At 40.0% G+C, this 16,057-nt stretch overlaps 1 protein-coding gene across 1 annotated transcript in view; it reads left to right on the forward strand.

Moving 5' to 3' along the window:
- Positions 1-16,057, forward strand: part of frtz (WD repeat-containing and planar cell polarity effector protein fritz) — a 137,554-nt gene that overhangs the window by 106,531 nt on the left and 14,966 nt on the right. Inside the window, exons 10-11 of the mRNA XM_067153590.2 lie at positions 3,678-3,801; positions 7,499-7,674. Coding sequence (XP_067009691.2) covers positions 3,678-3,801; positions 7,499-7,674 — 300 coding nt within the window. The remainder of the gene's footprint in view (positions 1-3,677; positions 3,802-7,498; positions 7,675-16,057) is intronic.

The raw sequence follows: 16,057 nt of genomic DNA on the forward strand, positions 1-16,057 counted from the left end.
TCTCACCCTGCGGTATGATTGTTGACTCAAAATTTATATTGAAATTAAATGTTGAAAATAATCTTCTTGAAAAAAAAAAATGGCATAAATATCATTGGTTTCAAAGTCTTTCATATGTGTGAATTTCCACCTAAAGTCTTTTTAAACCTAAGCACACTTTTATAATGGTAAATGGATATGAGAAATTATTAAAAGTTTTCAGTTCTCAGTTCGTCAATCTCGTTATACAACACACTTGAAATCCTACAGTCTTTCTACGAGAAATGAAATTGAAATTAAATTTATCACTTTTGAGAAATTATGGAAATTGTTCACATGCGACACTGAAGTTTCACTGTTCAAAATAAATGAAAAAGTTTAGTCAGTTTGTTACTCACTTATGACAAGAACTGTTGTTACCAAATGTCGAAAGATGGACATCTGGAATGTTCCATGTAGAATCAGGATCGGCGATGTTGACGTTCCCGATGAGGTGATGACAGCTGGAACTGTTGAGTTTCGCACACGAAAATTCATTTAGTGCGACTGGTTATCACTTACACTGTTGAACACTATTTATGGCGTATGAAGAATCACAGTCCTTTCTGTACTAAATATTATTTACAGTCGTTATTGAAACGTTCTTAATCACACAGTTCACACTTGAAGAAGGAAAAAAAAAAAAAAAAAAAAGAAAGCAAGTCGATAAGCACAGTCTGTGAACACAGTCATTAAGTTAGATTTTCTGCTAATCCTGTTATATTAACTCAGAAAAGTTCTTACTTTTTCATTCAAAATATTGATGTGACGTGAATAAAGACATATAATGCAATACTCGAGAGAAAAAAATAAGTTCTGGTGATTCTTAAGTATTAGGCTCTGTAGAAGTTTAATGTTACTTGACCGAGCTCGATAGCTGCAGTCGCTTAAGTGCGGCCAGTATCCAGTATTCGGGAGATAGTAGGTTCGAACCCCACTGTCGGCAGCCCTGAAAATGGTTTTCCGTGGTTTCCCATTTTCACACCAGGCAAATGCTGGGGCTGTACCTTAATTAAGGCCACGGCCGCTTCCTTCCCACTCCTAGCCCTTTCCTGTCCCATCGTCGCCGTAAGACCTATCTGTGTCGGTGCGACGTAAAACAACTAGCAAAAAAAAAAAAAAAAAAAAATGTTACTTGACGTTGCCTAAGTCCACACGTAATGAAATAGTTAATATTTGTACTCCAATAAGTTCACTCGTGTTACAGTCTTAAATGTCTTTTTAGGATTATATTGTAATCGCGACGCGACATACTAACTGCAGTGCGACGTCCTTTATCGGCGATAGAATTTCGCGTTCTGGAGATACGACGAAAGTACTTCTACCGTGACTGCGCGAACATACTATACGCGGGCCGGTCTCTTCACTATCTCACTCACACAGTTGTCTGTTTGTCCTTGTACGGTACTGTACTGTACTGTACTGGTTTGCGGGCTATCTGGCCTTGACATATATAGATACCAGCGCAGGGAGGGGTGGCAGCTCTCTCTCGGCCATGTGACCATAATTACGTAATTTCGTTGAGACTTTAAATTGTTATAACTCAACAACCGTTTGATGAATTAATTTGAAATTTACAGGGATTAACTTTTATGATGTTTGCTATAATTCAGCGTTTGTCCCGTTGAAATTGGTTAAGGTGTTAAAAAGCTGTTAAAAGAAAAATTCTTTCGAGAAATATCTCTAGGGGAGGTGAGCTTCGAGCGACAGGTGACGTCACTTGACTCCGCCTAGCGGACTCGTAGGGTCTGGCACATACTGGAACATTCTTTACATGGATGTTCGTACGTCGGTCGGATCTTTAATGCTGGAAATAACATTTCTTTCAATTAATATGGACCAGGACCTAGGCCTTCCTGGTACAATATATTTGTAATGGACACGCTATAAAGAGAGTTTGTGTATATTGGAGCATTGCACCTGACCACTCAATAAAAATGTGACGTCATCAACGTTTGGGCCTTACTGATCACCCTCTCTGTCAAATTTCAGGTTTCTGCTCGGCTTTTACATCAGTTAACGTGTCCTAGGCCATAGCCAGGGAACATATCTAACAAATGACAATTTTTGCCCTTAAATGCCCAGCTGTCGAAGCAACAGTAGGTAGCAAGCATTGAACTGCAGCTTCCTTTGATGAATGCTCAAGAGCATGCACAGGCTTCTGCAACCATTGTGCTGCGCCACAGTCTGATAGTTTTCGGTTGCCTGCTTGGAATGCTGCTTTGACTTGTAAATGTGCACTTTTCTGCTGAACATTCAGAGTTTGGAAAAAAGTGTATATGAACTTTTAACTTTAAGTACGCTGGGTGAGCTCCATTTTTAATGGGACCAAATGTTGAGGCAGAGTATTCACCTGTAAGGGTCTTGGATGCACTAATTATTTTTTTTCCAACAAGCTGTACTTTTAAAACTGCTTGCTCCTCAGAATTATACATTCTTTTCTCTGACCCATGGTGTGGGCACTCGTGAATATGTCGACTCTTGTCATCTGTAGAGAGTATCTGGGCAACAGGGATGTAACTTCCTCTTCAAGGTGGTTTCAGCTGTTAACCATCATATTGATCTTGGGAGTCCTCAGTGTCTCCTTGGTTCTGCGATGGCAAGAGCTATCCGTATATATCCCGTTCTGGGATATCCCGGCACTAAAAGCCATACGACATTTCATTTCGACATTTCATTTCACCAGCTGAGTTGTCTCTCCTCCAGTGTCTCACGAATAGCAGTGATACCAAAGGTTCCTTGCACGTGCTCGTTATACTCTTGGTTTTGAACAACACCCGTTGATCACCGCAGCATTTGCTGATCATGCTACTTCTGCCTTGCCCGGCTTTCAGAGCCATATATGAAAGGAGGTCTGACTACCATCTTCTAAACTTTCCCTTTAAGCTTTATGGGCATCTGTCTGTTGTACAAGACACCATCAGCAATCTTCATTTCATCCAGTCATCATTGATATGATGCTTGAATTGCTGCCGATTATGGCATCAGTGGTAATAACAGAGCCACGATAATTTCACCTGTCAGTCATCATCAGTGGTTCACCAGTTAGCAAAACAGCATTGTGTGGGCTAAACAACTGTGAAGTTGCAGAACATGTATTCTGTCTTCGCACAACTGGTCCCGAGTCCGTTTCTCTCCAGCAATGCTCTCCATCATTCTAAGGCCGCCTCAGCCTCTTTACGTCTTTTACCAACCAAAAGGACATCATCTGCTTATAGCAAGATCTCTGGTAGTTCTGGCAACAGCTGCTCTGTCAAGTTTTTAATGACAATGTTGAACAGAATTGGAGTTGATACTGATCCCTGATGCAAACGGACTTCAACAGAACTTTCAGACACACTTGAATTACCTTTCACATTCATGGAGGGACAAACATACATGTCCTTAATCACCACACACATGCCTCAAGGCCATTGTGTTGTTGCAACACACAATTATATGTAGTCTACAATAATCTGGAAAAATAAGCTTTGTAATTGTGAAAAAATGACTGAAATCCGTGTACAAACTCTCAAACTTTTTCTCTTTGTAATATTAGTGTAGATAATGTAGCACTGTTGTGTATAAGGGATCACTTCCTTTTATATTCTCACCCCTAATGGATATTGCAGAAATGAAGTAATATTAATACCAACTCCTTGTCTGTTTGTTTCTTTTAGTGCAGCTGCAGACAGCCCTGGGAAGTTTCCATATACCTCTGAGGCCGATTTGTCATGCTACAGAAATGGAGTTTGGTGACCAAGTAAGGGATCTCACGAGAAGATTCTTCCACCATCTACTGAGGTGATTGTACATTTAAAGTAAAACATTTTACTAAATGGAAGCGTGAGAGATATGAGTAAAAAAAAAAAGAAACATGACTATATGCCCAACTTAACAGGTGTATGTGCCAACCATAGAGCCTGATATAAATGTGGCATTGATTCTACTTGCTTATACCAGGCTCCTTTCTTTCAACTTTCCTATCCATCTGCTCTTGGTTGCTTGTTCTCATTATACACCCGTCTAGGAGAGAGCCATTCTCCTGTGTTTAATGGCTCTTATTTTTCTTACTTGACACCCTAATTCGTTTTTTTGATACTGTGTGCAACATGGGATTTGTAATATTGTTGTTTTGTATTTTAAAATAGCAGTGATTTTTGGGTAACATTTGCATAAGATGGAGATGAATGAATAACCGAAATGCCTCTCATAGGGCAAAAGCCTCATGTACGGGAAGTGTCCAGCAAGACCCGCTGTACAGAGATGGCTCAGAAGTGCTCGCTTGGTGAGCTAATGCAAGTGAATTTCAGACATTCTGAGTGATGGTATTTCTTGGTCCCCTTGCCCGAGTTGGGGTCCTATATGGTAGCTGCTTATGCCCATCCTGACTGTTGTAGTTTTTTCTCATCCACTTCATCACCGTAGCTCATTCTGCTGTGTTGGAGACATTTGCCAGTTTGTGCAATACAGTATTACCCCTCTTTTACACTCTTCAAGGAACCAAGGAATACTGGTGTAAAAGAGGGGGAAATGTAAAAGGGTGGAAGTGTAAATCGTGGGAAACAACTTGTACAGGTATATATAAAAATGCTCTGGAAAAGGAGGTAAATGTTACACAAATGCATATTATTAATTTATAGAGTATTTCAATCTCAATCGATTTACTGTACTTACCTCAAATAAAGATCCATGTAAGTTAATTACTATACTGTATTAACTGTTGACTACACTGCCTTTGTAATTCTGCTCATCGTTTGCCTTAGGTTAAGGTTACCGGTAGGTGGTTAAAAATTTGTGAACTATATTCTTTTAATATACAGTAGTTACTTTCTTAGAATGGCTATAGAATTATCTAAGATGCAATATTTTCTCTGAATGAAACATTTTAATTGCTACTATTGTACCTGTATTTACAACATTAACACAAATTTATTCTAGATAGAAAACTACACAATCACTGCTTCGTACCATAATAGTCCAAAATCGATCTCTGTTTACACTTCTTATTTTTTATGACCTCTATTTGTTTTTCAAGCTCATAAAGATTATGAAAATTATTTTCACCCCCCTCTACAGATGACAGATACCTGCATAAAATATCCACTGCTGCACTTGTATCAGCACTGGTAGACATCACTTTACTGTCTTCCTCTGCTTCATCACTGTCACTGGTGGGAGACTCAGCTGTTGTTTGCTCAGCAACCAACTCCTCTACACTTCTTTCCTCTGCAGTGATCACAGAATCATCTACCCGAAGAAAATCTTCAGTAGTGCAGCCTGACTGCAACATTCTCCATACATCAAGTAGCAGGCCGCCGCCTCCTCCTCCTCCTCCTCATCTTCAACCCTGTCGACAGCGGGGTTTAAACCCACTATCTCCCGAATGCAAGCTCACAGCTGTGCACTCTTGACCGCACGGACAGCTCACTCAGTTTGGAACTTTTCTGTAACCAGGAATGGCGTATAATTAGAACTCAGATTGACCACCCTAAACATGGATGCAACAGAAGCCGGCCACGTGGTATAGGGGTAGCGTGCCTGCCTGTTACCAGGAAGCCCTGGGTTTGCTTCCCAACCAGGTCAGAGATTTTTACCTGTATCTGACAGCTGGTATGAGGTCCACTCGGCCTACGCGATTATAATCGAGGAGCTATCTGACAGTGAGATGGCGGCCTTGGTCTAGAGAGCCAAGGATAACAGCCATGAGGATTCGTCATGCTGACCACACGACACGTCGTAATCTGCAGGCCATCAGGCTGAGCAACAGTCGCTTGGTAGACCATGGCCCTTTGGGGCTGTTGCACCATGGGGTTTGGTTTGGATGCAACAGAAACGATGCATTGTGTATGCAGGACCCTTCTTGGTTTTGGCAGGAACAGATTTACAATTGATGAGTACCATGTTGGTTCCGTATTGACTATGAATAATAAAAATTATTCCTTTAAATTGAATATGATACATTTTCCATCATTTATTAAATTAACATATTACTTTTATTAGCCGAAGAAAGTCGCATAGACTGAAACATGTAGTAATATATGTATTTATATCAAAGTATTGAATAGTGGATAATATATCATAGTCCATGCTCTACGTTCTTCTTATATTAAGACTTGATGTGAGAAGTGTAAGCACAGGACTGAAGATCTGTCAAGATGTCCATTCTCCTGATGAAACTGGGAAGCTCACTGGGAGCTGAGAAGAGATGGACAGGAACTGGGATCCTTTTGTGTTTCCATGTTTGTTCTCATCTCCTCTTTCTGTTGCTCCCTCTTCACACACTTACCTGCCTTAGCGTTTGTCCTGCAATGAAGCGTGGCCCGCCAATCTCCACTTGGTTCTATTAAGCGCATCATTTGGAACAAGATGAACGTAGCGCACATCTTCTTGAAGGCAATCAACCAGCATGGCCAATTTCCAGATGGTGTGATGCGAAGTACCATCTGTACAGTAGATGAACCTTCTCTAGGCATTACATGGCCATACCACCCAAGTCGGGTCTCACGCATCTTGTCTACGATCGGGGCAACTCCAGTGATTGGTGACATGATCTACCGGGGTCAGTCCAAGTGACCAGCGAAGCATGCGCATCTCCATGACATGAAGTGCTTGTTTGTGCTTGACTGTTTCTGACCAGCTTTCAGAGCTATACAGAGTGACTGGGCAACAACAGTCCTGTAAACCTTGGACTTCAATTGGATTGGTATCTGACGATCGCAGAGAACACCAATAGTTTGCCGCCATTTCATCCGGGGCGCATTTACTCGTGCACGGGCATCTGAAATAGTGTCACACTCAGCGTTGACCAAAGAACCCAGGTACTTAAACTGTTCTACTTTATTGAGATCTTGGCCACCTATCCGAATGGTTCCATTTGTCTACAGACCGCACACCATGTACTCAGTTTTCTTGATATTCAGTCAAAGTCCCTGTGCTGTTAGTTTCGTTCCTCTTCTGAACCTGCTCTTGAATCTGTTGACACTCCTCAGCAGCCAGTAGGACATTGTCAAGCATATAGGAATGACCATGGGGGTGATGACTGGATATCGGACGTGACTGTGTTCATACACAAAATGAAGAGAAGCAGTGCCAGACCTCTTGTCTTTCTACATCTGACTTTACTTGTGCAAGTAAAAGTTTCTTTCAAGGCTTGATAACTCTTCAGTTAAAATTTAAAACTCAACTTACTCCTTAGCTTCCACACCCCTCGAATTTGCTTAGTGCTGCCAAGGAGGATTGCTGCCCAGCTTCACCTATTGGACTGACGTATGATGTCAATGTTATAACGCCCTCAGATGGTTCAATACTTCTCATGTCAGACAGCTCTCTCTTGTATTCTTGAGAATAAGAAAACCTTGTTCCAAACCTCAGATCAGCATTAAAATCTTTGGACAAGCTTGAAAATGAAGTCTGGTAAGAGACAGATATGTTAACCTTACTATTCTTCCCATGATATTTTCAATTTCTAATATCCATTTATTTCTGTATTATGTTTCAGGTACCAGCTCTTCGAAAAGGCATTCCGACTGGCGATTGATCTCAATGACCATGACCTTTTCATGGATATCTACTACTTTGCTCGGGCAAAGAAGGAGGATGTTATGGCTCAGGCTGCGAGGGAGAAAGCTGAGCAGATACTGAACAACTGTAGTAGTGCCAGTACATCAGATACTGGTAAGCAGATACTTGTTTTTCTGTTGTATGAGTTCGGACTGAAGGAGCTGAACAATAGTTGACAAATCTAGCGTAGCCATTAGGACCTCCAGTTTTATGTGGAATCCGAACCACTAGGGAATAACTTTATATTTCAAAAGTCACACATCCAGGATCCAGAATGAAGCTCCTTAGTGAGATGTCACAGAGTTATTGCTTGTGTTATACAGTGAAACTCAGTTAAGAAGTTCCCACATAAGAAGTTTTCCCGCCTAAGAAGTGTGATATTCTTGGTCCCTTGATCGGTTGCATTAAGTTATATGTATAGTTTTCCCATTTAAAGTGTTCTGTTGTAAATATATTTCCCGGTTAAACAGCTAAAATTTTAGAGCCCGTTGAGATAGAAAACGTCCGCTGAAAGCAGGTCATTAAGTTGAACCCTGTGTTAGACCGTTTGCACCTGTCATGGAGCCTCTCCGGGCTTGCCGTCCAACCATAATTGGTTAATTTCGCTGGCACGGGGGCTGGGTGTATGTGTCGTCTTCATCATCATTTCATCCTCATCACGACGCGCAGGTTGCCTACGGGAGTCAAATCAAAAGACCTGCATTAGGCGAGCCGAACATGTCCTCGGGCACTCCTGGCACTAAAAGCCATACACCATTTCATTTCTGGGCTTGCCAAGACCATATGACGTCGCGCTATGACAACACGAACACCAGCTGCTCATTCTCACCCTGCGGAATCGAATCGAATCCATCATTGCAAGCTGTCCACTTCATGACCGTATCGATGAATTCAATCAACAAATTATTAAACAAATTAATTTAAAACACCACCTGATCGATACTTTATTTCTTGCCTTTGGACATGTTTCGACCACTTAGTGTCTTTAAAATAGCTTAGATGAAACAGTTAGTAAGTACATTAAAATCTTAAATTACTTTCCCATGGGAATTTATAACTATTGCTTAAAGCCCTTGAAATTTAGGAGGGGAAGGGGGCGGCGGGGAATAATAATGTTATTTGCTTAATGTCCCACTAACTACTTTTGGGTTTTCAGAGACGCCGAGGTGCTGGAATTTTGTCCCGCAGGAGTTCTTTTATGTGCCAGTAAGTCTACAGACACGAGTCTGACGTATTTGAGCACCTTCAGATACCACCAGACTGAGCCAGAATCGAACCTGCCAAGTTGGGGTCAGAAGGCCAGCGCCTCAACCGTCTGAGCCACTCAGCCCGGTGGGGGGGGGGGAATAAGTGGGGGGATTTTAGTGATATGGTGTGTAAAGAGGTACTTAAATTACAATTCGCATTGACTTGATCAAGCTTATGTTAAAATCGATGTGTATAACAGTTTTCAAGTTGATTGTCTGTTGTCTAGACACTAGACAAAATGCTGGTTAATGGAGCAAACGCCTGAAAAGCCATACATCTGATTTTTGATATGCTCTATTGGTGGAAAAATATCTAATTCCCTCCATGGGAACTTAGAATTTCCATTCGGAATTGCTAGGCGGGCATTAATTCCATTGTGGAGTTTTATCTCCCATATGCAGTTATCAGACTGTGCCTCTTAAATAGGCTTCTGATAAGTTCACCTGCATTGACCCAGCGTCAGTGGGTAGGGTCTAACACATCCCACTCTGACGAGTCTAGTGTCAGACCTAAGACGAAATGCTGGTTAATAGAGCATACGCCTGAAAAGCCATACATCTGATTTTTTATATGCTCTGTTGGTGGAAAAATATCTAATTCCCTCCATGGGAACTTAGAATTTCCATCCCATCAATAAATTGTCATTGTATTGAAAAGGTGGATCCTTAACATTTTTCAATTTACTGTAATCCCAGTTCAGTACAGAACATAGTGAAGTTTCTAACTTTTAATGAAGTTTCTGACTTTTAACAATTATACCGAAACAAGAAACTTGATGTTAAAAGAACAGTTACAGAAGAAAAGACTAAGGCATGAGATATATTCACTCAGAAACCATTTCGACCCCCTACTGAATAGACCAGTTCAAGAACAAATTACAGAACCAGAAATCCAAGCCTACAATAAGGAACCTCCCATCACCTGGACAGAAACTGAGACAGCCTTAAAATCTATGCCTAAAGAAAAATCTTCAGGTACAGATGAAGTAAATGCGGACATGATAAAGGCAGCATACATCCAGGGCATACAGTGGCTGCACAGAGTACTAAATGCTAAATGGACAACAAAATACCTGCAGATTGGAGCAAGGGCGTTATAATTCCCCTGTTTAAGAAAGGCAGCAGACAGAAACCCGCCAACTATAGAGGAATAACACTGCTGTCTCATGAGCTAAAAATTCTAGAGAAGAGCATAGAAAGGAGATTGAGAACCATCATTGAACCACAGTTAGAGGAGGAGCAATATGGATTTAGAAGTAACAGAACAACAATAGTCTTAATTTTTAGCACCTGCATGCTGATGGAAAAGTATTGAGAGAAAGGCAAGAACCTGGTCATTGTATTGCTGGATATAGAAAAGGCCTATGATATAGTGATGGGACATTTGATTCATTTTACTGAATCGATTCATTTGATTCTGTTCCTGTTACTGAATCTATACAGTGATCCGATTCACGGCTCATTGGTCACTGCTCCTACTGCATCTGTGTAGTATGTGCTGGTAAGACAGCAGCAACAGCATTCAGTGCTCGCAGCTGCCATCTGGTCTTCATACTATGAACTCCTTTCTTAGAAAAAATGCTAGTTACTCTAATACATCGAAGGTTTCCGGCGACGCAGGGTGGGAAAGGTTAATATTAGGAAGATAGCAGCCATGGCCTGAATTAAGGTACAGTCCCAGCATTTCCTGGTGTGAAAATCGGGAAACTACGAAAAAACCATCTTGACGGCTGCCGACAGTGGGATTCGAACCTACCATCCCCCGAATGCAAGCGCATAGCCATGCGATATTAACCGCATGACAACTCGCTCAGTCATTTAAAAAAAAAAAAAATTTTTCTCTCAGCTGAGGTTTTTTTTAATCGTCATATTTTGTGTAGGCTACCCGAGATGTACAGTAGCCTGCTGGTTTTCTGATTCAACATACTGTTATTGCGTCTGTCCACATATGATTGAAGTCTTGTGCAACGATGTGACATATGAACTGAGAGAATACTGAGCCGTTCTTCCCAATATAAAACAGGTATTTTTGAGTGGTCATGAGCATGACTCATAGTCATAGGGCAGGCTAGAGTCGAGTTTAATTGTCAAATGTCAACTAAGTTATAATACTAAGATTCATTAAACTAATAAATAGTATAACCTAATAGCCTATCTACTTACTAGCTACTTCAGAATTATGTTGTGACTACCTTTTTAACACTGCAAATAAATCCATCTATTATTTAAACCTCCCTGTAAGAAGAGGACAGTGAATGCAAATGGGTATTATTTTCAAATGAACTGAGCTCAAGAGTCCATTATAGCATACGATTCTTTCAGTGTAGCATGGCTCACTGTATGTCTCGCGGCAGCGGAAGCTCGGCTCTCCGGGTGTCCAGTGAGCCGATAAGGAGCCGTGTGTATCATGTGTCTCACTGAGCCGCGCTCGTTCACGATTCTTTCGATGTGCCATGATTCACTGTCTCGCTGCAGCGGAAGCTCGGCTCTCCGTGTGTCCAGTGAGCTGATAAGGAGCCGTGTGTATCATGTGTCTCACTGAGCCGCGCTCGTTCACGATTCTTTCGATGTGGCATGATTCACTGTCTCGCTGCAGCGGAAGCTCGGCTCCCCGTCAACGTCCAGTGAGTGCGCCACTCAGCACTGTCCGCTAGGAGTAAGCTGAATCGTGTGCCGTGAGCTCGCCGTTCCTGTGAATCGATTCACTCGGACACTTGAATGAATCGATACACTGCTTCGAATTATGCATTCAGTAGCCAACACTACTATGATAGTGTTATAAGAGATAAGATCTGGGAGTGCCTGAGGAAAAGAAATGTGCCTGAAGGACTGGTAAGGAAAATTCAGATGTTGTACAAAGACTGTACTAGCTGTGTACAAATTGGGGAAGGTTAATCATAATGGTTTGACCAGAAGTGGAGTTCGACAAGGAAGTGCACTGTCCCCACTACTGTTCATCACTGTTATGGACAATATAATGAAAAATGTCAAGGAAAAGTTAGGTGAACTGAATGCAGTGGCCTTTGCTGATGATATCATGATTTGGGGTGAAACAGAAGAGGAAGTACAGACCAGACTCAACGTATGGAAATCGCAGTTCCAGGAATATAACCTCAACATCAGTGAGACCAAGACTGTGGTGATAGCAGTCAACAGAGATGGGCGTCCAGCAAGCGTAAAACTAGGAGACCACCAGCTAGAGTATGTGGATAGTTTTCCTTACCTTGGAAGTGTAATCTCCAGTGATAATTTGGTCAGAAAGGAAATTACAGATTGTAAAAGGGATCAGAATTCTACCAACTAGTAAGAGCACTTTTATGGGATGACATGATTCCAAAACCAGCCAAACTGATGATGTTTAACAGCTATTTCATACCTATGGTATTGAAGCGTGCACCCTCACAAAAAGAGATTCATCAAGACTGCAAGCATCAGAGATGAAATTTCTTAGATCCACCATCCAGAAGACCAAGATGGACAAGTTAAGAAATGAGGAGGTGAGGAAAGAAGCGGGAATAAAGACACCCCTATTAGACCGAATCGGCTCATCAGACTACGGTGGTACGGGCATGTGATGAGGATGGAGCCTACAAGAACAGCCAGAATAAGTTTGGAAAGACAGGTGGAGGGGAGAAGACCTGCAGGAAGACCTAAAACCCGATGGATGGACATGATCAAGGTTGATCTAGTTACCAGGGGATGGACAGTGGATGATGTTCTCCATGACAAGTTGTATATGGACAGGAAGAAGTGGAAGAGGCTCATAAACAGTACCTGGGAAACTGGAACTCTATTATGATGATGATGATGATGATGATGATGATGATGATAACAGAAGAAATCGGGATACTCAACATTCCCGCTGTTGAGTTTCAAGCAAGGATTAAAGATGAAAGGAGGACATTGGGAGGGGGAGGGGTCATATTAGGGAAACTGAAAATACAAGAGGGAATCTATTTAGTCTTGATTAACTTCAAAATTGATTAATAAGTGAGAAACCAGATTCATGCATTAAATAAAACAAAGAAAGGTGGAGGTAGGGAACATGGTATGCAAAAGTATAGTCCCCAGATAATCAGATTACAGAACTAGATAAACACCAAGTAAGAACACCTTACGTGGCCAGCAATAATCAACTTACATACTTAAATAAAGTAAAGTTAATCAATATATCAAACAAGCAGCAGGCCCCAAATACAGTAGGAGATCTTTCTGGGAAAATCTAAGGGGAAAAAAAGGAAAGCAGGTTTCATAAGATGTGCAAACTAAGGTGAGCCTGGCCTCTCCAAGAAAAACGTCATTTAAGAGACTGAAATGTAACAAGATTATATGAGTTAACTCTTCATACACATACATGTAAACTAGCAAGTTGGGCCAGTGTTAGGAGAGAAGTGCTGCAATGAGGGACCGTGCCCCAGATAGTAAACATGCACTTGCAGCAAAGCAGGCTCGGAATAGACAGTGACGAATTCACTCAAAACATTATTTTCCCTTTTCACTTACTGTACTTCCACATTTTTCCACCAGTCCTAAATGAATTGCAGGAACATGCTAGGGTAGTTCGTACTTCCACTACATTTGAACTTTTGCACTGCTGAATACCTTAGAAAGGAGTTATTTCACTCTCGATATGGCAAATCAAGCCTTAGGCCTAAACTAAGGAAGTTAACCTCAGTAAACTTGCCCCCTTACCCAGTCTGTCTCAGCGAGCATACAAGAGATCCCAAGGTGGACCTTCGTTTCCAAGCTGTCCCAATTCTAGAGGCATTTAAAGGACAAGGGTGATGACAACACAAAAAAAATAAAACAATTTAAAACAGGCTTGACATTTATTTTAAAATATACACGTAAAAAACCATGATTTAACAAAAATTGTCTCTTGCTAGATGTTGCTTGAATAACTTATGAATTTACAAGTTCAAAAAAATATATGTTTTAAAAAATTACTGGATTTCTGATGATGATGATGATGGTGATGATGATGAATCTGGAATATTCTGCAAGAAAAAGTAAAATAATAAAATTAGCCATATATTGTAGCTGTGCAAAAATAAATAGATAAATGGAAGAACCTCCTTCCTATCCTTGGATAATTGATCTATCCTAATAAATTATCCCATAGATAGTCATTTCAACTTCATTAAACATTATACCAGCTGTATTACTTTGCAAAATAATTAACTGTCAAACTTTGTACATGTTGTGAATGACCATGGTATCAATAAACCTATTTTGTACACTATATTACAGTAGAAACACGTATCTGTGTGGTCGATGTTTTTCTAGGCATCTTTGACATCATCTAAGCATCATAATAAATGTTCTTTAAATGAATATAGTCTCTCAGCTGACTCAGGTTTCTGATTAACAAACTGGAATTAATATTTGAGTCATAAACATCCTTGAAAAATTAATATCTGAATATTTGAGTCAACTATGAGTTTAATTAAGCCTTACAACACGTTAATGACATTTTACATAATAATCATTACCTTTGCTGGTACTTGCTTACTTTTAGAAAAATTTTCGATCTTATTCAGTTCATATTAATTCAATTAATAAATGGATCAGTCCTGTCACTAATCTTTGCCGTAAGGAATAAACAAACAGTCCTCAGTAAAAGAACAAAAGCACTGACAATGCCGGTATAATCTGGCACTCGGTGATGAATACGAGGTCAGATTAGGAACCACATTTCAAGTAAATGACACTGAAATATATTTCTAACTACAACCACATTCATTCCATGCACTCAGGACACTTGAAATTTATTTACAAGATTTAATTTAATCCTAGGCTTTATTTCTAGTCCTGAATTTTATGGGGAAAAGAAGATTGGATTGCATCGACTGTTGACCTGTTAAATTCTATACTTCCAACAACTGATGTATGACTTGTGATTAAACATGATTTATCACTTTATGGAATCTTCTCTGATATCATGACAATGATATATTCCAAAATTATTTTATCATTCAGAAGAATTGGTGGAAAGAGTAAATATGCACAGTACCTGGGTTAAAATTGACTCTACTCTACCACGTGGTCATTGAGTGTTTTAGAAAATGTATTATTATTCTTCAAATGCTATAAAACTTTTTAACGCGTGTTCCACTTTCATTGGAACGAATTGTATCACATTACTAATGCTCCCAAAAATTATACATTTACCCGCAGGCATACAATTTCCCAGGTAAATATTTCTACAGCTGAGCACAACTTCATTTTTTTCCACATGAGCAAATCAACTTTCATTTATCACTCACGACCTTTATATCTCATTTTGACCCAATCTCCAATTATTTTTATTATTATTATTGATTTTTAAATCTACCATAGAATTTGAAATACACATTACTAGAAGATGACACAACTTGCAATATCACATGAATGAAGCACAATACTTCATCCTAGAATTTATCCCACAATGTTTCATGAAATTCATAAATGATCCTTTGAATTTTCATTTATCTGGGATTGTAACATTTCAGGAGACCATACTTCTAATCTAATAGAACCCAATACACATGCGTTCACTTTCAAATCTACTTGTACCTGGGTAAGAATGAAGTAAGAAAATGTTTCAAAACTATTATAACTAATAGAACTACAGTTGACGTACTAACGACAAACACGACTAACCTAAAACAAAATCCAAGGACAAAGAAACATCACTATTTTGGAACTATCAACATACAGACTCTACTTAGGACAGGGAAATTAAAATGGACTTTGGATGAAATGGAAAATCAGAATATCCTAATTCTAGCAGTGCAAGAGACAAGTTTTACTGATTTTAATACGTTTGATTCAGAAAATTATAGAATCTTTAAGGGTAAACCTGGACGAAAAATTGGAAGAACTCTGCAGCAACTTGGCACAGCATTTTGTGTAAACAAGAGAGTTATTGACTCCGTAACGGTCTTCTCTTCTCCTTCTGATAGACTCTCCACTCTAACACTGAAATGTGCAAACAAGAGATACACATTATTCAATGCACACGCCCCCATAAACGAAGACAACAGAAAAAAACTTGATAAGGTGAAAATATTCTGGGATCAATTGGAGAATGAATTGCTAAAGACGCCAAGCAATCATGTCAAAATTCTCATGGGTGATTTCAACGTGCAGGTCGGGAAAGAGCGTCAGTTCCAAAAAATAGTAGGTGGTTATCCAGCTCACACCAAAACAAATACGAATGGGAAGAGACTTATTGAGTTATGTGAGACAATTGATCTTAAATTAATGTC

Source organism: Anabrus simplex, chromosome 9 (assembly GCF_040414725.1).
Source record: "Anabrus simplex isolate iqAnaSimp1 chromosome 9, ASM4041472v1, whole genome shotgun sequence".
In the NCBI taxonomy this organism is placed as follows: domain Eukaryota; kingdom Metazoa; phylum Arthropoda; class Insecta; order Orthoptera; family Tettigoniidae; genus Anabrus; species Anabrus simplex.